At 49.3% G+C, this 24472-nt stretch overlaps 1 protein-coding gene across 3 annotated transcripts in view; it reads right to left on the minus strand.

Annotated features, from left to right (window-relative positions):
- The window catches only part of prkg1 (protein kinase cGMP-dependent 1), a 445216-nt gene that overhangs the window by 376275 nt on the left and 44469 nt on the right, over positions 1–24472 (minus strand). The window contains exon 1 of one of the 3 annotated variants that reach the window (XM_033034353.1): positions 18063–18714. The exons of 1 other annotated variant lie outside the window; for it this stretch is intronic. In XM_033034353.1, coding sequence (XP_032890244.1) covers positions 18063–18373 — 311 coding nt within the window. In that variant the 5' untranslated portion in view covers positions 18374–18714. Of the gene's footprint in view, positions 1–18062; positions 18715–24472 lie in introns of those variants that run through there. One more of the 3 variants, XM_033034354.1, reaches the window with a different exon arrangement.

The raw sequence follows: 24472 nt of genomic DNA on the forward strand, positions 1-24472 counted from the left end.
CCTGCCTCAACCACCACCCTTGGCAGCTGGTTCCCGGCACCCACCACCCTCTGTGTAACAACTTTCCCCGCACATCCCCTTCAAATGTTGCCACTATACGAATTAATGTTCAAGATAAAACTAGTGTTTAGTTTGTGTAGGAAAGAACTGCAGATGCTGGTTTAAATCGAAGATAGACACAAAATGCTGGAGTAACTCAGCGGGACAGGCAGCATCTCTGGAGAGAAGGAATGGGTAGCGTTTCGGGTCGAGACCCTTCTTCAAGATTTAGTTTGGAAATACAGTGCGGAAACAGGCCCTTCAGCCCACCGAGTCCGCGCCGACCAGCGATCCCTGCACATTAACACTCTCCTACACACACTAGGGACAATTTTTACATTTACCAAGACAATTTACCTACAGACCAGTTCGTCTTTGGAGTGGGGGAGGTAACCGAAGATCTCGGAGAAAACCCACGCAGGTCACGGGGAGAACGTATAAAAATCGGTGCAGACAGCACCCGTAGTCGGGATTGAACCCGGGTCTCAGGCGCTGCAAGCACTGTAAGGTAGCAACTCTACCCCTGCATCACTATGCTGCCCAATTTTTACAAATTAATTTATTTCTACATCAAGTTCTGGGGATAATTAAATGAGGGGGTAATTTCATTGATGTGGTAAGAACGCAGAGCTTCATGGAGTGATTGGATTGAGCTACAGCATGGAAACAGGCCCTTCGGCCCACTTTGTCCATGCTGTCCCCCGATTACCCATTCACACTAGTTCTATGCTGTCCCACTTTCCCATCCTCTCCCGACACACCAGAGGAAAACTAGCCAACAGGCCCCTACATCTTTGAGATATGGGAGGAAACTGGAGCACCAGAAAGAACCCACCAGATCCCAGGGAGAACGTGCAAACTCCAAGCAGACAGCACCCGAAAAAAAATCCAAAACAATCAGATACACCATACCTTGATAGTTCATGTCCAAGCAGAATTAAGCCATTCAGCCCATCAAGTCTTCTCCGTCATTCTATCATGGCTGAGATATCATTCACTTTCAACTCCATTCTCCTGCCTTCTCCCCATCACCCCTGACACCTTTACTAATCAAGAATCTATCTATCTCTGCCTTAAAAATATTCATCAACGGCCTCCACAGCCTTCTGCTGCAATGCATGCCACAGATTGAACCACGGATAGAATCAGTTCAGACTCAAATACAATGGCTAGAGCAAAGGGGAAGACACAGAGTGCTTAATATAGTTCTCATCATTGTAGTGCATCGTAGCACATCAGTTCCTTAGACAAGTCCAATGTCCTCAATAGGATTGAGGTGATTTAAACAATACCTGGCTTCTGCTAGGACTATTCAGAGGGGAAGAACTGTTTAGTTTAGTTTAATTTAGTTTAGAGATACAACGCAGAAACAGGCCCTTCGGCCCATCGTGTCCGCACCGACCAGCGATCCCCGCACATTAACACAAGCCAACACCAGGGACAATTTACACTTATACCAAGTGTACAAACCCAAGCCAATTAACCGACAAACCTGTACGTCTTTGGAGTGTGGGAGAAAACCAAACATGTCGGAGAAAACCCACGCGGTCACGGGGAGAACATACACGCTCCGCAGAGACAGCACCCATAGTCGGGATCGAACCCGGGTCTCCGGCGCTGCAAGCGCTGTAAGGCAGCAACTCTACCGCTGCGCCACTGTGGATGCCCATAATTGTTGAGCCTAGTATTGCGCGCTTTCAAGCCTCAGTACATTCTGCTGGACAGGATCAGGGGGAATAAGAAATGACCGGGTGGGACAAGCCTTTAATGATGGCAGCTGCTTTTCCACGGGAGCTTGAAGTGTAAATGGAGCCGGTGGTCAATGCTTGACAGTCCTTTGCAATTAAAAAAAAACTAGCTTCTGCTATTATAAAAGTTAGCGCTTGGCACCTGCAATTAAAGTTGAGCGTTTTGACAGCACTGGGCCTCTACTCGCTAGAGTATAGAAGGTTGAGGGGGAACTCATTGAAACTTACAGAATAATGAAAGGCATAGATAGAGTGGATGTGGAGAGGATGTTTCCACTGGTGGGAGAGTCTAGCACCAGAGATCATAGCCTCAGAATTAAAGGGCGCTCTTTCAGAAAGGAGGTGAGGAGGAACTTCTTTAGTCAGAGGGCAGCTAATCTGTGGAACTCATTGCCACAGAGGGCTGTGGAGGCCAAGTCGGTTGATATTTTTTAGGGCAGAGAAAGACAAATTCTTGATTAGAACAGGTGTTAAGGGTTATGGGGGGAAGGCAGGAAAATGGGATTAGGAGGCAGAGATCAGTCGTGATAGAATGGCGGAGGGGACTCGATGGGCCGAATGGTCTCATTCTACTCCTATAACTTGTGAACTTGTGGACTTGTGAACTCATGGTGCTAGTGAAGGTGTGCACTGCATGCGGTAAACAGTGAAGAAATGTGCATGATCAGCTCTGGTTGCTAGGATACCAGAATCCTCAAAATAAATGGCAGGGTGGTGGGGCGGTAGAGTTGCTACCTCCCAGCGGCAGGGACCCAGGTTCGATCCCAACTACGGGTGCCGTCTGAACAAAGTTTGTACGTTCTCCCCGTGACCGCGTGGGTTTTCTCCCGGTGCTCCGGTTTCCTCCCACATCTCAAAGACGTGCGGGTTTTGTAGGTTAATTGGCTTCGGTAAAATTACAAATTGTCCCGAGTGTGTGTAGGATAGTGTTAGTGTACGGGGCGATCGCTGGCCGGCGCGGACTCGGTGGGCCGAAGGGCCTGTTTCCGCGCTGTGTCTCTCTAAACTAAACTAAATAAGCAAAACATCACTCGAGTGTTACTTGAGTATTTCTAATACTTGAGTATTAGAAAGGCGCTATATAAATCCCATCCATTATTATTATTATTATCACTCGACGACTTACCCACAGCATTTCTGGAAGCCTTTCTTAATGACACACCAGATAACAAACTGCCTGTGAGGTTTAGACCTAGTAATCCCACTTGGCTGTGTAAACACACTAGAGGATATACCCAACAGTCACAATATTGGCCGTGGGGATGTGGAAGGGTGATTAAAGCGCGTCTATTGATTGCAATGCCCAGCGGTGTGTGAACATTATGTTGTCCACACGTTTCAATAACTTTCAAGTCAAAGCCAGTCACCCTGTTTAACAGCTGGACACATCCGCAGAATGCCGATGGCTTGAGTTCCCAAGTAATCAGAGTAGAGTTAGGCCATTCGGCCCATCGTGTCCGCTCTTCGCCATTCATTCATAGAAACAAAGAAACATAGAAAATAGGTGCAGGAGTAGGCCATTCGGCCCTTCGAGCCTGCACTGCCATTCAATATGATCATGGCTGATCATCCAACTCAGTATCCTGTACCTGCCTTCTCTCCATGCCCCCTGATCCCTTTAGCCACAAGGGCCACATCTAACTCCCTCTTAAATAGAGCCAATGAACTGGCCTCAACTACCTTCTGTGGCAGAGAATTCCACAGATTCACCACTCACTGTGTAATTTTCTCATCTCGGTCCTAAAAGACTTCCCTCTTATCCTTAAACTGTGACCCCTTGTTCTGGACTTCCCCAACATCGGGAATAATCTTCCTGCATCTAGCCTGTCCAACCCCTTAAGAATTTTGTAAGTATCTATAAGATCCCCCCTCAATGCCATCATTTGCCAGCTCCTGTCAGAGCTAACATACCCCTCACAACACGGACTCACACGGTGGCTGCAATCACTTCCGACATTCGTTATACAAGTATCCAGTTCAGTTTATTGTCACGTGTACCGAGGTACAGCGAAAAGCTTTTGTTGCGTGCTTTCAGCGTCAGCAGAAAGACAACATATGGTTACAATCGAGCCATTAACAGTGTGTAGATACATGATAAGGTAATAACGTTCAGTGCCAGATAAAGCCAGCAAAGTCTGATCAAGGATAGTCCGAGGGTCATCAATGCGGTAGATAGTACTTCAGCATTGCTCTCTGTATACAAGATAGTTACATGGGTAGGACATATTTAGCGGGATATGGGCCAAATGCAGGCAGGTGGGGGTCGAGTAGATGGGACATGTTGGCCGGTGTGGGCAAGTTGGGCCGAAGGGCCTGCTTCCACGCTGTATCACTCTATGACTCTGAGTACCTTGTACATATGCACCACAGAAAACATAGTGTCCGATTGCAACACGGCTTGGTTTGACAACCGCTCTGCCCAAGACCGCAAGACTGTGCAGACTTGTAGATGCAGCCCAGTCCATCACAAAGCACAGACAATAGGCACAAAATGCTGGAGTAACTCAGCGGGTCAGGCAGCACCTCTGGAGAGAAGGAATGGGTGATGTTTCAGGTTGAGACCCTTCTTCAGACTGAGAGTCAGGGGTGAGGGAGTCTAGAGATATGGAAGGGTAGAGTGTGAAAACGACACGTGTATCCCGCGATAATGTAGAATAGTTCATTGGCAGCCAACAATGAACTATTCCACATTTCCGTTATCTCTGGACTCCCTCTCCCCTGACTCTCAGTCTGAAGAAGGGTCCCAACCCAAAACGTCACCCATTCCTTCTCTCCAGAGATGCTGCCCGACCCGCTGTGTCTATCTACGGTGTAAACCAGCATCTGCAGGTCCTTCCTACACAGGGAACAGACGTCCCACCATTGATCCCATTTACATTTCACGCTGCCTCGGAAAAGCAGCCATACCTACTTAAAGACTTGTCCCACCCCAGTCATGCCTTATTTTCCCTACTCCCGTCCGGCAGAAGGTACAGAAGCTCGAAAGCGCGTGCAACCAGACTCATAAGCTGCTTTTTGCCTTATGTTTTCAGGCTTTTGGACAGTTCTTCCATGAGCTAGGTTGCTGTTTGATTCACTTCTATCCCAATGAGGACATTGGACTTGTCTACGGAACTGATGCAGTTTAGTTTCGTAGGGTGATACAGTGTGGAAACAGCCCCTTTGGTCACCTAGAAACATAGAAATTAGGTGCAGGAGTAGGCCATTCGGCCCTTCGAGCCTGCACCGCCATTCAATATGATCATGGCTGATCATCCAACTCAGTATCCCGTACCTGCCTTCTCTCCATACCCTCTGATCCCCTTAGCCACAAGGGCCACATCTAACTCCCTCTTAAATATAGCCAATGAACTGGCCTCAACTACCCTCTGTGGCAGAGAGTTCCAGAGATTCACCACTCTCTGTGTGAAAAAAGTTTTTCTCATCTCGGTTTTAAAGGATTTCCCCCTTATCCTTAAGCTGTGACCCCTTGTCCTGGACTTCCCCAACATCGGGAACAATCTTCCTGCATCTAGCCTGTCCAACCCCTTCTATCTTAGACTCTAGGGACAATTAACTTACAAACCCGCACGTCTTTGAAATGTGGGAGCGAACCAGAGCACCCGGAGAAAACCCACGCAGTCGCAGGGAGAACGTACAAACTCCGTGCAGACAGCACCTGTACACATGATCATACCCAGGTCTCTGGCGCTGTGAGATGACAACTCTACCGCTGCGCCACCGTGCTGTCCCGCTGTGTTTCATTTCAGAGTGGTTTGTTGATTCCACTTTCATTTTTCACACCAACTATAAAGACTGAGTCATTGATAAAAGTATGACGATACTCTTCTAACTTTTTTGATGCTGCACCACTTCCACCCAATATTATTATCAACCTGGGAATTCTTGTCAATTACACTCCGGTAGTGTTTATCGATCGTTGTGTATGTGGGCAGACTAATGAAGCCTCTCTTGGCATGATACGGAATGTATAGCTTCATGAATAACAGCATGGATGGAGCTAATGACCAGTCTCAGGTTTTCAGTCCATCCACACAGTTATTGGTCGAGGATGATGCCTGAAGATTGATGCTGGAAGAAGCAGTATGGCGTATTTTTGGAATGCAAAACTTGAAATCCCATCGGCGAATGCCGAAAATGAAATAATAATAATAATAATAAATTTTATTTATGGGCGCCTTTCAAGACTCTCAAGGACACCTTACAAAATTTAGTAAACAGAATACAAAACATGTAAACGGAATGAAACAAAACAAAAATAACGACAAAAAAAAATAAAATAAATAGTAAAGACATCAACAATACACAATTCAAAGACACAATTCAAAGACACAATTCAAAGAGAGAGCAGCGGCAGCTAATCGCACCAGCGTTCACTCTCCCTTCCGGCAGCCATCTTGGAAACGGAACAATAAGGATCTTTAACATAGAAACATCCCCCCACAATGTGGGGGAAGGCACAATGTCCAGTCCCCATCATCAGTTCACCCATAGTCGGGCCAATTGAGGCCTCCACAATTGCCTCTACGGAGGCCCGATGTTCCAGGCCGTTCTCGCCGGGAGATGGTGCTCCGGCGTCGGGAGAGTCCTCTCAGCGGCTTGGGACACCTGGAACAGCCGCTTCCTTACCGGAGACCGCGGCTTCCGAAGCCGACAAGGCTGCGACGGTTGGAGCTCCACCACTGGCGATCTCATCGAGAGATCCCAGGCTCCAGATGTTGAAGTCAGCGCCGCCGCCCGCAGCTGCCCGCCCCGCAGACCCGCAGCTCCGCGATGTTTTTATCGGCGGTCTTCAGCTCACCGGAGCTCCAGCGCGGCGACCCAGGCAAGGCATCGCCCGCTCCGCTCCGCGGTAGCGCTCCAGCGCTGTGCCGCCGCCGAAGCCGAGGTGCTCGGGAAAACGCCGCTCCAGGCCCGCTGGTAGGCCGCGAGGACGGGTCGACGGTGCAGCCCGAGAAAAGCTGCCTCTCTGACCAGGTAGGGACCTAGAAAGTAGTTGCCCCCCCCCACCACATAAAAAAGTCTAGACCTCCTAAAAACAAACACTGAAACTCACGAAAGAAGCCAAGTTTAGATCCTCAGGATGCAATTTCCTTCCGAAGTCTTCAAAGCAGTGGCAGGGGCAGCAATGTGATAGAGTTGCTGCCTTAATGGCCTGTCCCGCTTTCACGACCTAATTCACCACCTTTTTTTACTCGTGGACATTTTTCATCAGGCTAGAAAAATGGCCCGACCTACTTGATGCCACGAGTACCTACGAATAGCATCACGACCTGCTACGACCTACCTACAACCTCCTATGACCTCCTACGACATCGTGACGACCATGCTGCGAGTGTGAGTCAAGGGCAAACTCGGCAGAGGTCGTGAATTATGTCATGAAAGTGGGACAGGCCCTTTACTGCACCAGAGACCCGTGTTCCATCCTGACTACCAAGTGTGCACGTTCTCCCTGTGACCACATGGGTTTTCTCCAAGTCCTCCAGTTTCTTCCCACACTTCAAAGACGCGCAGGCTTGTAGCTTAATTGGCTTCTGTAAATTGTTCCTAGTGTGCAGGATTGAACCAGAGTGCGGGCGATCGCTGGTCGGCACGGACTTGGTGGGCCGTTAGGTCTGTATCTCCAAGCTAAACTAAACTAAACAGCGGAAGAACATTTGGGTTTATAGGTTCATTGGCCTCTGGAAATTGTTCCTCATGTGTAGGGAGTTATGAAAAATTGGATAATATAACACAGTGTGAACAGGTGAACAATGGTCAGCATGGACTCTGTGGGCCGAAGAGCCTGTTTCCATAGATCGACACAAAACGTTGGAGTAACTCAGCTGGACAGGCAGTCCCGCTGAAGAGAAGGAATGGGTGACGTGTCAGGTCGAGACCCTTCCTCAGACTGTTTCCTGTTTCCATGCTGCAACTCTAAAACTAGGCTAAACTTTAAACGCGGCACGGTGGCGCAGCGGTAGAGTTGCTGTTTTACAGCGCCAGAGACCCGGGTTCGATCCTGACTACGGTTGCCGTCTATATGGAGTTTGGACCTTCTCTCCGTGACCGCGTGGGTTTTCTCCGAGATCTTCGGTTTCCTCCCACACTCCAAAGGCGTATGTATAGGTTTGTAGGTTCATTGGCTTGGTATCAATGTAAATGGTCCCTGGTGTGTGTAGGGTAGTGTTAATGTGCGGGAATCGCTGGTCTGTGCAGACTCGGTGGGCTGAAGGGCCTGTTTCCGCGCCGTATCTGTAAAACTGAACTAAACTAATGTTGCACTAGAAGTGAAATACTGCTTTCCAAAGATTAAAACAAAATAAATATCGCCTTGGCTCTGTCATTTCTTGAGCAAGGTTAATTTGGAAGTCAACATTTTCTGTGATCAAAGCCGATTTTTCGGGATAATGACGATCTTGGTCTTCAAATAAAACCTTCAAGGAAATTGTCCTGCCATATGCCTCTGAAGCCTGGTGTGAGTTTGATAGATCCTGGATTTAAAACATTTAAACCAAAGAAGTTTATTGGTGTCACATGGACTGCAATCTGCAGTTCCTTGTCATTACATCCCTTTACAGATATATAAAACCATGGAAACATAGAAACATAGAATAATACGTGCAGGAGTAGGCCATTCAGCCCTTCGAGCCAGCACCACCATTCAATATGATCATGGCTGATCGTCCAAAATTAGTATGTTTAAGAAGAAACTGCAGATGCTGGAAAATCGAAGGTAGATTAAAATGCTGGAGAAACTCAGCGGGTGAGGCAGCATCTATGGAGCGAAGGAAATAGGCAACGTTTCAGGCCGAAACCCTTCTTCTGTCTGAAGAAAGGTTTCAGCCCGAAACGTTGCCTATTTCCTTTGCTCCATGGATGCTGCCTCACCCGCTGCATTTTTGTCTACCGCCCAAAATTAGTACCCCGTTCCTGCTTTTTACCCACATCCCTTGATTCCTTTAGCCCAAAGAGCTATATCTAACTCTCTCTTGAAAACATCCAGTGAATTGGCCTCCACTGCCTTCTGTGCAGAGAATTCCACAGAATCACAACTCTCTGGGTGAAAAAGATTTTCTTCGTCTCAATCCTAAATGACTCCTTATTCTTAAACTGTGACCCCTGGATTCTGGACTCCTCCAACATGGGGAACATTTCTCCTACAAAGTAGATAAGCACAATTCTAGAGTAACTCAGCAGATCAGGCAGCATCTCTGGAGAAAAGGAATTGATGATGTTTGGGGTCGAGACCCTTCTTCAGACAGAGAGTCACAAACTTTTACGAAGCACAAACATGTGGGGCACCATTTTCTAATATGATATTCTTATATTTCATAGCGATATAATAATCTAAGCAGGTTTGGTAACCTTATATATTTTAACGAATATTCTGTGGGGGTTTTCGACCCATATATGCCGTATTAGACTGATTTAATTTTGATACGTGTAGGAAGGAACTGCAGATGTTGGTTTACACCGACTAGAGACACAAAAAGCTGGAGTAACTCGGAGAATCAGGTATCTCTGGAAAAAAGGGATAGGTTACAATAAAAAGTGATCAGAGGTTGAGTAGGAGGATGTGGGGTGATCTTATTGAGGTGTATAAAATCATGAGAGGAACAGAGTCTCTTGCCCAGAGCAGGTGAATCTAGGACCAGACATACTGTAGGTTTAAGGTGAAGGGGAAAAGATTTAATAGGAATCCGAGGAGTATCTTTTTCACACAAAGGGTAGCGGGTGTATGGAACAAGCTGCCAGAGGAGGTAGTTGAGGCAGGGACTATCCCAACATTTAAGAAACAGTCAGACAGGTACCTGGATAGGACAGGTTTGGAGGGATATGGACCAAACGCGAGCAGGTGGGACTAGTGTAGCTGGGACACGTTGACTGGTTGGGCCGAAGGGCCTGTTTCCACACTGTATCATTCTATTACTCTATGGCTAAGCAGTTAGTGAAAATTGTTCAATCTTTAAGAGCTAGTGATGTATACCCTACATCCTATTATAAATTCAATGGGTCACAACTTCAATAAGATGGTTGTTTGGGATCTAAACAAAGGTAATAAAGATGTGGAATGTTATCATCTTACATTGGAATGACCTGAAAGTATTCTATCCACGCTAATATACAGTAACAAGATTATTCTACATAATATAGAAAAATAGACAATGGCGTATTTGACAGACCAGCAATGGTTTTGAGAAGGAGTTGAAAATAATTTGCTGAGAAGTTAAAAAAATATGGAAGGGACTATGGGCGGCACTGTGGTGCAACAGTATAGTTGCTGCCTTACAGCGCCGGAGACCTGGTTTTGATGCTGTCTGTATGGAGTTTGTACGTTCTCCCTGTGACCGAGTGGATTTTCTCCGGGAATCTCCATTTTCCTCCCAAACTCCAAAGGCATACAGGTTTGTAGGTTAGTGTAGGTGTGTAGGTGTACGTAAGATCACTTGTTGGCACGGACAGATGATACAAAAGTGGGTGGTTTTGCAGATAGTGAACATGGTTGTGAAAAATTGCAGCAGGATCTTGATCGATTGGCCAGGTGGGCTGAGGAATGGTTGATGGAATTTAATGCAGAGAAATGCGAGATGTTGCATTTTGGAAAGTCTAACATGGGCAGGAGCAACACAGTGAATGGCAGGGCTCTGGGGAGTGTTGTAGAGCAGAGGGATCTAGGAGTGCATGTGCATGGTTCCTTGAAGTTGGAGTCGCAGGTAGATAGGGTGGTCAAAAAGGCTTTTGACACATTGGTCTTGGTCAGATAGAGTATTGAGTATAGAACTTGGGAGGTCATGCTGCAGTTGTATAAGACATTGGTGAGGTCACATTTAGAGTATTATGTCCAGTTCTGTGCACCGTGTTACAGGAAAGATGTTGTCTAGCTGGAAAGGGTGCAGAGAAATTTATGAGAATGTTGCCAGGGAAAGGTCGAGCAGGCTGGGACTCTATTCCTTGGAGCGCAGGAGGTGGAGGTGATCTTATAGAGGTGTATAAGATCATGAGAGAAATAGATCAGGTAGATGCCCAGAGTTTTAAAGAATCATACTGTGATTAATGCAGTCAATAAAATTGTTGGCTAATCAACAGGATCTGTCCAAAGAAGGATCCCAACCTGAAATGCCACCCACCCACGTTCTCGAAGGATGCTGCCTGACTCGCTGAGATACTCCAGCAGTTTGTGTTCTACACAAGATTCAAGCATCTGCAGTTCCTTGTGACTAAATCATACAATCTCTACCACTGAGCAGTTAGCCCGTGTAAATGATCCACCTGTGTAGGAAGGAACTGCAGATGCTGGTTTAAACCGAAGATAGGCACAAAAATCTGGACTAACTCAGCGGGTCAGGCAGCATCTCTGGAGAGAAGGAATAGACAATAGACAATAGATAATAGGTGCAGGAGTAGGCCATTCGGCCCTTCGAGACAGCACTGTGATCATGGGTGATCATCCACATTCAGTACCCCGTTCCTGCCTTCTCACCATATCCCCTGACTCCGCAATCTTTAAGAGCTCTATCTAACCCTCTCTTGAAAGCATCCAGTGCCTTCTGAGGCAGAGAATTCCACAGATTCACAACTCTCTGGGTGAAAATGTTTTTCCTTAGGTGACGTTTCGGGTCGAGACCCTTCTTCAGACGGGAAGAATCCAAGAATTAAAGGTTCCGCCTCATATCTCAGATATTCGTATGTTTCTTTCTCCCGATGGAGTATCTCAACGGTGATAATGAAAAAAGGATTTGTGTAAAGCAGCATTTGCAGTTCCCTGTTTCGACAGGATTAGAGACTGCCAACTGCCCTGTAAATTCACAAAACACATCCTCTTCAGATAACGAGAGGAAATTATCTCCTCCATTTAATCTATCGACATAATTCCAATTTATCCTCTGTTCTCTGCAATAATCCACTTACCCGGGGATATTACAATTAGTACCACGCTATTGAAGCCGTTAAATGCATCATATGCTGCAGGGACATTTTTAGTTGAGAAGCTCCACACAACATTCAAGCGTTACACTAGACAATTCACTTGTTTGGGTACAGTTTGAATTTTATTTTTACAGACGCAGTGTGGAAAAATGTCCGTGCCGACCAGTCATCACCCGGAACTGCAGATGCTGGTTTAAACTGAAAATAGAAAAAAAATCTGGAGTAACTCAGCAGGTCAGGCAGCATCTCTGGATAAAAGGAATAGGTGACATTTCGGGTCGAGACCCTTCTTCAGACTGAAGGAGGGTGTCGAGACCCGAAATGTCACCTATTCCTTTTCTCCAGAGATGCTGCCTGACCTGCTGAGTGACTCCAGCTTTTGTGTCTACCCATTCACACTAATAATAATAATAATGGATGGGATTTATATAGCGCCTTTCTAATACTCAAGGCGCTTTACATCGCATTATTCATTCACTCCTCAGTCACACTCGGTGGTGGTAAGCTACTTCTGTAGCCACAGTTGCCCTGGGGCAGACTGACGGAAGCGTGGCTGCCAATCTGCGCCTACAGCCCCTCCGACCACCACCAGTCACTCACACACATTCACACACAGGCAAAGGTGGGTGAAGTGTCTTGCCCAAGGACACAACGACAGTATGCACTCCAAGCGGGATTCGAACCGGCTACCTTCCGGTTGCCAGCCGAACACTTAGCCCATTGTGCCATCTGTCGTCCCCGACTAGTCCCCGACTAGTTCTATCCTACACACCACGGACAATTTACAGAAGCCAATTCACCTACAAACCCGCACGTCTTTGGAGTGTGAGAGGAAAGTGGAGCACCCGGAGGAAACCCACGCGGTCACAGGGAGAATATACAAACTCTATGCAGACAGCACCCTTAATCAGGATCGAACCAGGTCTCTGGCACTGTAAGGCAGCAAATGTACCGCTGCACCACTGTGCCGCCCTTTTATCTTATAAAGAACGGGTATGGAAAGGGTAGTGGGTGTCTGGAACAAGCTGCCAGAGGAGGTAGTCAAGGCAGGGACTACCCCAACATGTAAGAAGTAGCGAGACAGGTGCATGCATAGGACAGGTATGAAGGGATATGGATCATACGCAGACAGGTGGGACATGTTTAGCTGGGACATGTTGGCCGGTGTGGGCAAGTTGGGCCGAATGGCCTGTTTCCACACTGTATATCTCTATGACTATTGACTGGGCATTAATATGGCAAAAGGACATAAGGGTAAAACAGTACTTGACAAAACTTGCAATGAAACTTTGTAGGAAGGAACTGCAGATGCTGGTATACACCGAAGATAGACACAAAATGCTGCAGTAACTGCATTTCGTATTACTGCAGTCACTGCAGCATTTTGTAGTATGCTGCAGTAACTGGCAGGTCAGGCAGCATCTCTGGAGAAAAGGAATTGGTGGCGTTTCGGGTCGAGACTGAAGAATGTCTCTGTCTGAAAAAGGGTCTCAACCTGAAACGTCACCAATTCCTTTTCTCCAGAGATGCTGCCTGACCCACTGAGTTACTCCAGCACTTTATGCCCAATGCAAGATCCCAGTGTCTGCATTACCTTGTGTCTATATTACCTCATACTACTCTACCACTGAATGGTTACCCTTATGTAAGGGATCCAACTAATTGGCCTTCATAACGAGAGGATTTGAGTATAGGAGTTAATAGATCCTTCTGCAGTTGTACAGGGCCCTGGTGAGACCACATCTGTGTGCAGTTTTGTGTGCAGTTTTGGTCTCCTAATTTGAGGAAGGACATCCTTGCTATTGAGGCAGTGTAGGTTCACGAGGTTAATCCCCGGGATGGCGGGACTGTCATATGAGGAAAGATTGGAAAGACTGGACATGTATTCACTGGAATTTAGAAGGATGAGAGAGGTTCTTATAGAAACTTAAACAATTATAAAAGGACTGGACAAACTGAATGCAGGAAAAATGTTCCCAATGTTGGGGGAGTCCAGAACCAGGGGACACAGTCTAAGAATAAAGGGGAGGCCATTTAGGACAATCACAAATTCCTTCTCTCCAGAGATGCTGACCGTCCCGCTGAGTTACTCCAGCATGTCGTGTCTATCGTTGGTACTAACCAGCACCTGCGGTTCCTTCCTACACAAGGATGGGTGACATGTCTACAGTTTCCTTGACCTCGGTCCCCTTTGTCTCGTTCTCACACCTGACACTTACTGATACTGTATCCTCCTCTCCCCTGACTTCAGTCTGAAGAAGTGTCTCGACCCGAAACGTTGCCCATTCCTTCTCTCCAGAGATGCTGCCTGTCCTGGTAAGTTACTCCAGCATTTTATGTCCATCTTTGGCGTAAACCCACACCTGCAGTTCCTTCCTACACGGATTTGTAGGTTAATTAGCTTCTGTAAATTGTGCCATGTGCGTAGGATAGTTAAGGGCCTGTCCCACTTAGGAGACCTAAACAGCAACCTCTGGTGACCTTGCGCGCCACCCAAAAAAAAATCAAGGTCGGGGTGACCTGCAACTGCCTACCACCTCCCACGCATATGTTGAAAACCTTCCTCGACTATGAAGAAAACCGGCTTCGACTAGACCTGCGACTAAAAAATTATCGATTTTTAAAACGGCAAACTATTTTTAGTCGAGGCCGGTTTTAATCACGATGAAAAAATAGCAGCAACCTAGATGAAGCCTCGACCACGCGGAAACAACTTTCGACCATTAGGGAGAGTGACCAAAACCTCCGGTGACCTCATGGAAACCTTGGGTGGCGGGCAAGGTCACCAGAGGTTGCTGTTTAGGTCTCCTAAGTTGGACAGGCCCTTCAGTGTACGGGGTGATCGCTGGTTCGCATGGACTCGGTGGGCTGAAGGGCCTGTTTCCAGACTGTATCTCTAAAGTAAAGTCTAAGTGAAGGAAGAGAATAAGACTCGAGCTTTTCAGTCCATTGCTGCCACTTCACAATTACAGTTCTTATTTATTCCTTATACTGTAGATCTGTTCGAGGATTGTTTAAATTGCCGCTTCAGATCAACAGCCCGGCAATAAAAAAAAGCCAATCTAAACCAAGCGCTTCTTCTAATAAACTATCAATTGCAACTGTCAAACTTCTTACCCAGGTTTACCGGTATCTCTCCACAGTGCAGCCATTGCCACGTAGAGCTTCCCCATCCTTTCCACAGCAAATCTACCAATAAATCAGTCTGAAGAAGGCTCTCGACCCGAACCGTCACCTGTCCCGGTACTCCAGGGATGCTGCCTGACCCGCTGAGTTACTCCAGCACTTTGTGTCCCTTTATTTTGTAAAGCAGCATTTGCAATTCATTAATCTCCACGTCTTGAGTGAGATCCAGCCCATTCCATTTCCAGAAGACCAGAAGACATAGGAGCAGAATTAGGCCATTCGGCCCATCGAGTCTACTCCGCCATTCAAGTGTTGCCCGATCGATCTTTCCCTCTCAACCCCATCTTCCTGCCTTCTCCCCGTAAGCTTTGACACCCTTCCTAATTAAGAACCTATCAATCTCTGCCTTAGAAATACCCATTGTCTTGGCCTGCACTGCCGTCTGTGGCAATGAGTTCCACAGATTCGCCATCCTGTGGCTAGAGAAATTCATCCTCTCCATTAAAGGGCGCTCTTTTAGAAAGGAGGTGAGGAGGATTAACTTCTTTAGTCAGAAGTTATAGTGGATCCACAATCTAGATCACCCGTTCACAGTTTTGCAGTGGATCCTCACACTTTATCACACACACACACACACACACACACACACACACACACACACACACACACGCGGATCTCTCTCTCTCTCTCTCTCTCTCTCACAGATACACATACATAGACCACTCACTCATACACACACATGGATCACTCTCTTTCACGCACGCACACACATACACAAACATGAATCACTCTCTCTCACACACACATATACACACACACATACATATGCACACACATACATACATATGATCATTCTCTCTCACACACATATGTACACACACATATGCACACATACACCAATATGCACACACACATATACACACACACATACATATGCACACACATACATATGATCATTCTCTCTCACACACATATGCACACACACATATGCACATATACACACATACATATGCACACATACACACATATGCACACACACATACATACAGACAGATCACACACGATACATACACATGAATCACTCGCTCAAACACACACACATACATACGCACACACATACATATAGATCACTCACTCTCTCACACATATGCACGCATGGATCACTCACATACACACAGTCACACACATGGATCGCTCTCTCCCTCACACACATACGCATATGGATTACACACACAAACACACACACAAACCACGCACATACAGTGGGTGCATTCACACACTCACACCCTTCCCTCTGTCACACTTTCTCACCGAGTTACCCACACGGCATCCCAGCACACACTCACACTCACACTCGCCCCGCCAGTGCTCGTTGCACCTCCTCCGTCACTCCGTGTGTCACTGGGCCGTCGGCTGGGGTTTGCTGGGTTGGTTTCCCAGCCGCTCAAACGATCTACCTAGTCTGGCATTCGCCGTGAGAGACCCACATACACCCTCAGCTCCGTGTAACTTCCTTCCCAGCCCCTCCAGTCCCTGACATAGTAGACCTGTTTGTTTATAACTGCGGACTTGTTCAGCGAAAAGATTCAATGAACTGGACTCTGTCTAACACGAAGAAAGATTGCAACACGGCTTGGTTTGTTTGATAACCGCTCTAACTGAGACCGCAACGCCGCAATTACACGAGGATTAGTGTGGAGGAAGGAACTGCAGGTGCTGGTTTACACCCGAAGGTAGACACAAAGTGCTGGAGTAACTCGGCGGGTCAGGAAGAGGCAGGTCCATTAACTCTGAGTGAAAGGCAACGTGTTGGGGGACTAACGCTACGTTTGTGAAACATTTAGACAGGATAGGACAAGTTTAGAGGGATCCGGGGCAAACGCAGGCAGGTGGGACTAGAGTAGCTGGGACATGTTGGCCGGTGTGGGCAAGTTGGGCCGAAGGGCCTGTTTCCACACTGTATCACTCCATGACACAAAAACTCAACGACTCAGGCAACATCCGTGGAGGGGAATAGACAACAAGCAGCTTTTCGGACGCCGAAGACGGGTCACGACCAGAAACATCACCTGTTCATATCCCTTCACAGATGCTGCCTGACCCGCTGAGTTCCTCCAGCACTTTGTGTTTGGCTCAAGGTTCCTGCATCTGCAGTTCGCTGTGCCCGGGGGGGACTCAGCGGACCAGCCAGACAGTATTGGAGGAACAGCATCTCATATTTCGCTCGGGCAGCTTCCCTCAGAAGAAGGGACTCGACCAGAAACGTCACCCGGAGAAACCTCTCTCCGGAGATGCTGCCCGTCCCGCTGAGTTACTCCAGCAATCTTCGGTGTAAGCCAGCATCTGCAGTTCCTTCCTAGTTCATTCAGATCAAGCTGGGACAAAACTAAGAGTAACACTTGCAAACATCCCCCAAATATCTCCGCGGATCCGTGCTATAACACAACTGGCTTTTTAGAAGCATACGATAGGGTAGGCACAAACAAAAACTGGAGTAACTCGTTTCACTGTTTTCAAAAGGGAACTGCAGATGCTGGAATATCGAAGGTACACAAAATTGCTGGGGAAACTCAGCGGGTGCAGCAGCATCTATGGAGCGAAGGAAATAGGCGACGTTTCGGGCCGAAACCCTTCTTCAGACTGCCCACATTAACTCGTTTCACTGTCGTCCCGTTGAATTTCATCGTCTGTAACGCGTTTTCACCTCACCCACAGCTAACAATGGCCTGTTTCCTTTATCGTCGTTACTTTATTTTGCATTTCTTCCATTCATTTGGTCTATATCTCTCTATAATCACAGTCTATATCTCTCGTTTCCCTTTTCCCTGACTCTGAAGAAGGACTCTGGGCTCGAAGCATCGCCTATTCCTTTTCTCCAGAGATGCTGCCTGACCCGCCGAGTTACTCCAGCTTTTTGTGTCTTATCTCACGAGGACAGGAATAGGCGGCGACCCTTTCGGGTCTGGACCCTTCTTCAGACACCTCTGGGTGACCGGGCTGGCGGGGAGTGGTCGATGCAGATGTGATGTGGTTGATAGACACAAAATGCTGGAGTAACTCACTCAGCGGGACGGGCAGCACCTCCGGAGAGAAGGAATGGCTGGCGTTTCTGGTCGAGACCCTTCTTCAGACAAGTTGGGGGGGTGACCGTGAAGGATGTGGGCAGCGGCGGATACAGATGTGGTGTGAGGTGGGAGAGAGAGGGGTCGCGGTGAATCGCGGAGGTTAGTCGATGCTTACTGTGTGCTCTTCTGGTAGAAGGGGAGGATAACGTGGTTCAGATCCTGGATGTCGAAGGCGGTGGGCTCGGCCGAGATGGCCTGCCGCTTGGTCCGCTGCTGTTCCTGGGGGAACCTCTGGGCTTGGCCCGGCGCCGGTTTCCCGGCCGGCTTGACCACGGAGCGGTACTTATCCAACTCGTTCTGCAACCTCTGGATCAGGTCGTCCTTCTGGTCCAGTTCCAACTCCAGCTCGTCGATCAGGGCGTCCCGTTGCCTCAACTCCTCGATCTTCTCCTGCAAGGCGTATTGCAGGTCCCGCAAAGTCCCCATCGCAAGATGCACTCTGGCCAGCAAAACAAAAACTCTTCGGACCTCCCCACTTCCCCTGACTTTGGAGGAGTGAGGGGGAGGGGAGGGGGGTGGGAGAGGAATTTTTTTACCCCCTCCTAAAAAAAAAACTTTCCGGTTCGCTGGGAAGAATCCAGTCCCGACGCTTTCTCTTAATGGTACAAAGAGCCGATTAGAAAGGGGGGGGAAAATGAATCGGCGACGAAAGTTCAGCCCACGGCGCGGCCGAGAGGGCGGTGCGGTTTCCCAACAAGTGCTGGGATTAAACCCGTCCGTGTTCCAGAAATCCAGAGTGTAGATATGAGCCTGTAAATACTCGTCTGTCTCTCCCCCTCTCTCTCCCTCTATGCCTTCTCCCTACGTCAAAGCGAAAATGCTACAGGCAAGCGTGGCGCTCACAGGCTCCCCGCAGTACATGCAAGTTAAACTGTTGCACCTCCTCCCGCAAGCAACCTCTCTCTCTCCCTCTCCCCCTTATACCTGCGGCCGCGACAACACTTTGCACTATTAGCATTGAAAAAGCTGCAACGCGTTTTATTAATTCGAGCCAAAAAAATGTACGTTTCCCCAAACGCAGACGCCGGAGATCCGTTCCTGCGGATTTCGCGAGGTCAAAACAAAACGATGAACTGCAGATGTTAGTTACTGCGCACAAGGACACAAAGTGCCGGAGTAACTCGGCAGGTCAGGCATCATCTCTGGAGAACGTGGATAGGTGGCGTTTCGGGTCGAGACCCTTCTTCTCCCGTAGCCATACAGTGATACAGTGTGGAGACAAAAGGGCCCTTCGGCCCAACTTGCCCACACTGTCCCAACTACACTAGTCCCACCTGCCTGCGTTTGGTCCACATCCCTCCAAACCTGTCCTTTCCATGTACCTGTCTAAATGTTTCTTAAACGTTGCGATAGTCCCCCCCCCCCCCCCCCCCCCCCCAGCCTCATCTACCTCAACCATCTACAAAACCTATGCCCTCTGGTTCTCGATTCTCCCACTTTGGGCAAGAGACACCGTTTGTCAACCCGATCTATCCCTCTCCACTATTCACCTCTATAAGGTCCGTACGCGTTTTTAAACCAGTCACACTATCCGTCTCCTTTTGTACACCTCTATAAGGTCACCCCCTCATCCTCCTGCGCTCCAAGAAATAGAGTCCCAGCCATGCTCAGCCTCCCCTATTACTCAGGTCCCTCGAGTCCTGGCAACATCCTCGTAAATCTTCTCAGCTCCCTTTCCAACTTCATGCACCCTTAATTCCAGTCACCTATCCGTGTTCTCCAGAGATGCTGCCTGACCTGCGGAGTTACTCCAACACTCTGTGTCCTGTCGAGATAATATTGGTCTTCCAGTTAATCGAAGCTTAGATAGGTTTAAGTTGAAGGGATAGATGTTGCAGTCAGTCCGAAGAAGGGTCCCGGCCCGAAACACCACCCTGGCCATGTTCTCCAAGGATGCTGCCTGAGCAGCCGAGTTACTCCGGCATTTTATATCTTTCTTTGGTAAACCATCATCTGCAGTTCCTTGTTTCGACATGGATATTTGGAATTGTTCAGTCTGTGTGAAAAACGAATAAACTTGGCTGGACTTTGTGCTCCTAAACCTGTTTAGATAATGGCTTCAATACAATTGTTAAGACATACAACAGAATGGTGCAGTTTGAAGCGAGGCAAAAATAGTGAAAGACCTGGATAGATGGATGTGGTGAGGATGTTTCCACTAGTGGGAGAGTCTAGGACCAGAGGTCATAGCCTCAGAATTAAAGGACGTTCCTTTAGGAAGGAGATGAGGAGGAATTTCTGTAGTCAGAGGGTGGTGAATCTGTGGAATTAATTGCCACATAAGCCTGTGGAGCCCAGGTCAATTGAAAAATTTAAGGCTGATATTGATAGATTCTGATTAGTACGGGTGTCAGGAGTTATGGGGAGAAGGCATGTGAATGGGGTTAAGTGGGAAAGATAGATCAGCCACGATTGAATGGCGGAGTAGACTTGATGGGCCGAATGGCCTAATTCTGCTCCTATCACTTATGAACTGATGAAGTGCCGAGGAACTCCGTGGGTCAGGCAGCATCTGTGGAGGGAATTCATACAACCCTCCACGGATACTGCCTGACTTCGCCAAGTTCCTCCAGCACTTTGTGTTTTGTTTAAGATTCCAGCACCTGCAGTTCCCCGTGCTTCCAGTGCAGTTTGAATTTCGTTATTTATTAAATTGCATTCACAGTGCAAAAAAAAACATGCCGGGGCAAAACTCGAGCCGAAGTTTCAGGCGAGAGTTCGTACGCGTTTTAAAACCAGTCACACCAGCCCTGCGTACAATTCCAAATTAAATCAAAGATAGACACAAAATGCTGGTGTAACTCAGCGGGCCAGGTAGCATCTCCGGAGAGAAGGAATGGGTGACGTTTCGGGTCGAGACCCTTCTTCGCCTATTCTATCCAGAGATGCTGAGTTACTCCAACTATTTGTGTATATCTTCGGCGTAAACCAGCATCTGCAGTTCCTTCCTGCACAGATGCGTTGAATACGGTGTGTCTTTTTCACACAGAGAGTTGTGAGTCTGTGGAATTCTCTGCCTCAGAGGTTAGACAATAGACAATAGGTGCAGGAGTAGGCCATTCGGCCCTTCGATCCAGCACCGCCGTCCAATGTGATCACGGCTGATCATCCCCAATCAGTTCCTGCCTTCCCCCCATATCCCCTGACTCCGCTATTTTTAAGAGCCCTATCTAGCTCTCTCTTGAAAGCATCCAGAGAACCTGCCTCCACCGCTCTCTGAGGCAGAGAATTCCACAGACTCGCCACTCTCTGTGAGAAAAAGTGTTTCCTCGTCTCCGTTCTAAATGGCTTACCCCCTTATTCTTAAACTGTGTGGCCCCTGGTTCTGGACTCCCCCAACATCGGGAACATGTTTCCTGCCTCTAGCGTGTCCAAGCCCTTAACAATCTTATATGTTTCAATGAGATCCCCTCTATTGATAGAAATAAAAACCAAGAAACCACGTGTTAAAATAAACCAGGGTACTACACCTGCATTCATTATCATTATTGCCATATTATAATATTATTTTTTTAAACGTGTGCCCCATGTTTATGTTTCAGTAAATGACTGATTCGCATCTTATCATCTTGACTATCTAAATGTCTGCAGTTTGACCCGCTAATTCTGCTTTTTAACACACACACCCTCCTCCCCCCTTGACCAGATGCATCGAATTATTTGCAATGAGTGTTGATATTTTTACTATTCACGCTGCCCTCCTGTATGTTTGCAACTTTATAAGACTCTTCAAGTGACACCCCGGGTAGAACTTCCCGAGGAAACGAGCGCAGCGTCTCCTGAGCGTAAGGTTATAAATCTCCGGGTGCAATAGAGGAATAACGTGGTCCTCCTGTTGTGAAACGGGATCAAGGCAAAGGAAGGAACCCAGCGCGTTCAATGGTTTCAGAGCCGCTGGAGCCGCTGGTCTGTTACCAGCGGAGAGGCAAGAGCGCCGACTTGTGCACAACCGCGGGAGTGCAGGTTACCGGCCAGACAGGGGGCAAATCAATATTTGAAACAGGATTGCACTTGCAAGTAGGGGTGGAAGATTGCAACCTTCACGTGCTCCGCCCTGTTTCGACTAATGCAATCAACTCGACGTGCACAAACGGAAGATCAAATAGAACAATTTGTTTCAAGAAGGAACTGCAGATGCTGGAAAATCGAAGGTACACAAAAATGCTGGAGAAACTCAGCGGGTGCAGCAGCATCTATGGAGCGAAGGAAATGGGTAACGTTCCGTTACCCATTTCCTTCGCTCCATAGATGCTGCTGCACCCGCTGAGTTTCTCCAGCATTTTTGTGTACCATCAAATAGAACAAGTTGTCGAACAACTTTAGGCTGCGCACGCCACACGAAAGAAGAAGAAGACTTGCAAGAAACCTTTGTTTCCGTCATAGGACAGGGCGGAGCAAAGGGACACTTTGTAGGGAGGCCTCCGGGTGAACACTATATATATATATATCTATATTACTAAAACTCTGTTCTTGACCGGTTTTGGCTTTCTGTGCTGCGATTTCCGAGAGTACGCCGCCACCTACGGCCGTCATTTTTGGCCACCTCGCTCAGAGCCCCCCTCCGCCGCATGTGTGCCGAGGATTTTTCCCGGCGATGAAAATTGACAGAGATATTAATGTTTTTACAAAATTCCTCATTCTCTCTACTGCCCCTGCTGGAGGGAGGGGAGGGACTATAAAACCAGGAAGTGGTGTTCCTCAATCAGTCTCTGCAAGTGGTGTGCCTCAATCAGAGCTCTGAATGACCCTGACAAATGTCTACAGCACTGTGAGTACCCTTAATTTGGTTTGAAAATGAAAATATGGTTAGAGGTAAAAAAGCACTGCTGCAAATGTTAGGGTCCCTAACCCTAACCCTAACCCTAACCCCCCCCCCCCCCCCCCTCCCTCTCCCCTCCCTCTCCTCTCCTCTCCCCCCCTCCCACTCCTCTCCCCCCCCTCCCTCTCCTCTCCCCCCCTCCCTCTCCTCTCCCCCCCCCCTCCCTCTCCTCTCCCCCCCTCCCTCTCCTCTCCCCCCCTCCCTCGTCCTCTCCCTCTCCTCTCCCCCCCCCCTCTCTCCTCTCCCCCCCTCCTCTCCTCTCCCCCCCCCTCCCTCTCCTCTCCCCCCCCCTCCCCCTCCTCTCCCCCTCCCTCTCCTCTCCCCCCTCCCTTTCCTCTCCCCCTCCCTCTCCTCTCCCCCCCTCCCTCTCCTCTCCCCTCTCCCCCTCCCTCTCCTCCTCTCCCCCCCTCCCTCTCCTCCTCTCCCCCTCCTCTCCTCCTCTCGCCCCCCTTCCTCTCCTCTTCTCCCCCTCCTCTCTCCTCCTCTCCCCCCTCCCTCCCCCTCCTCATCCCCCTCCTCTCCCCCTCCCTTTCCTCCTCTCCGCCCTCTCCTCCTCCTCTCCCCCCCTCTCCTCCTCCCCCCCCCTCTCCTCCTCACCCCCCTCTCCTCTCTCCCCCTCGCTCTCCTCTCCCCCCCTCTCTTCCCCCCCCTCTCCTCCTCTCCCCCTCCTCCTCCTCCCCCCCTTCCTCCTCTTCCCCCCCCTCCTCCTCTCCCTCCCCCCCTCTCCTCTCCCCCCCTCTCCTCTCCCCCTCTCCTCTCCCCCCCTCTCTTCTCCCCCCCCTCCTCCCCCCTCTCCCCTCCCCCTCCTCCTCCTCCCCCCTCTCCTCTCCCGCTCCCCTCTCTCTCTCCCCTCTTTTTCTCTCCTCCCCCCCTCCCCCACCTTCCCTCCCTACCCCCCCCTCCCCTCCACCCCCCCCCCCACCCCCCTCCCTCCACCCTCCCTCCCTCTCCCCTGCTCCCCACCTCTCCCGCCCCCCCTCTCCCACCCCCCTCTCACTCCCTCCTCCTCTCCTCTCCTCTCCTCTCCTCTCCCCCCCTCTCCTCTCCCCCCCCCCTCCCTCTCCTCTCCCCCTCCCTCTCCTCTCCCCCTCCCTCTCCTCTCCCCCTCCTCTCTCTCCCTCCCTTCTCCCTCTCCTCTCCCTCCCTCCCCCTCCCTCTCTCTCCCCCCTCCCTCCTCCTCTCCTCTCCCCTCTCCCCCTCCTCTCCCCCCTCCCTCTCCTCTCCCTCTCTCCTCCTCTCCTCCTCCTCTTCCCCCCTCCTTCTCCTCCTCTCCCCCGCCTTCCCTCTCCTCCTCTCCCCCCCCTTCCTCTCCTCCTCTCCCCTCCCTCCGTCCCTCCTCTCCCCCTTCCCTCCCCCTCCTCTTCCCCCTCCCTCTCCTCCTCTCCCCCTCTCTCCTCCTCCTCTCCCACCCCCTCCTCCTCCCCCCCCCCTCCTCCTCCTCCCCCGCCCCCGTCCTCTCCCCCCTCCTCCTCTCGCCCCTCGCCTCCCTCTCCTCTCCCCCCTCCCTCCTCCTCGTCCCCCCCTCCCTCTCCCTCCTCCTCCTCCCCCCCTCGATCCTTCCTCCCCCCTCCTCCTCTCCCCTCCTCCCTCTCCTCCTCCCCCCTCTCCCTCTCCTCCTCTCCCCCTCCTCTCCTCCTCCTCCCCCTCCCTCTCCTCCTCCTCCCCCCCTCTCCTCCTCTCCCCCCTCTCTCCTCTCCTCCTCCCCC

This window comes from Amblyraja radiata, chromosome 15 (genome assembly GCF_010909765.2).
Source record: "Amblyraja radiata isolate CabotCenter1 chromosome 15, sAmbRad1.1.pri, whole genome shotgun sequence".
NCBI classification, from domain to species: domain Eukaryota; kingdom Metazoa; phylum Chordata; class Chondrichthyes; order Rajiformes; family Rajidae; genus Amblyraja; species Amblyraja radiata.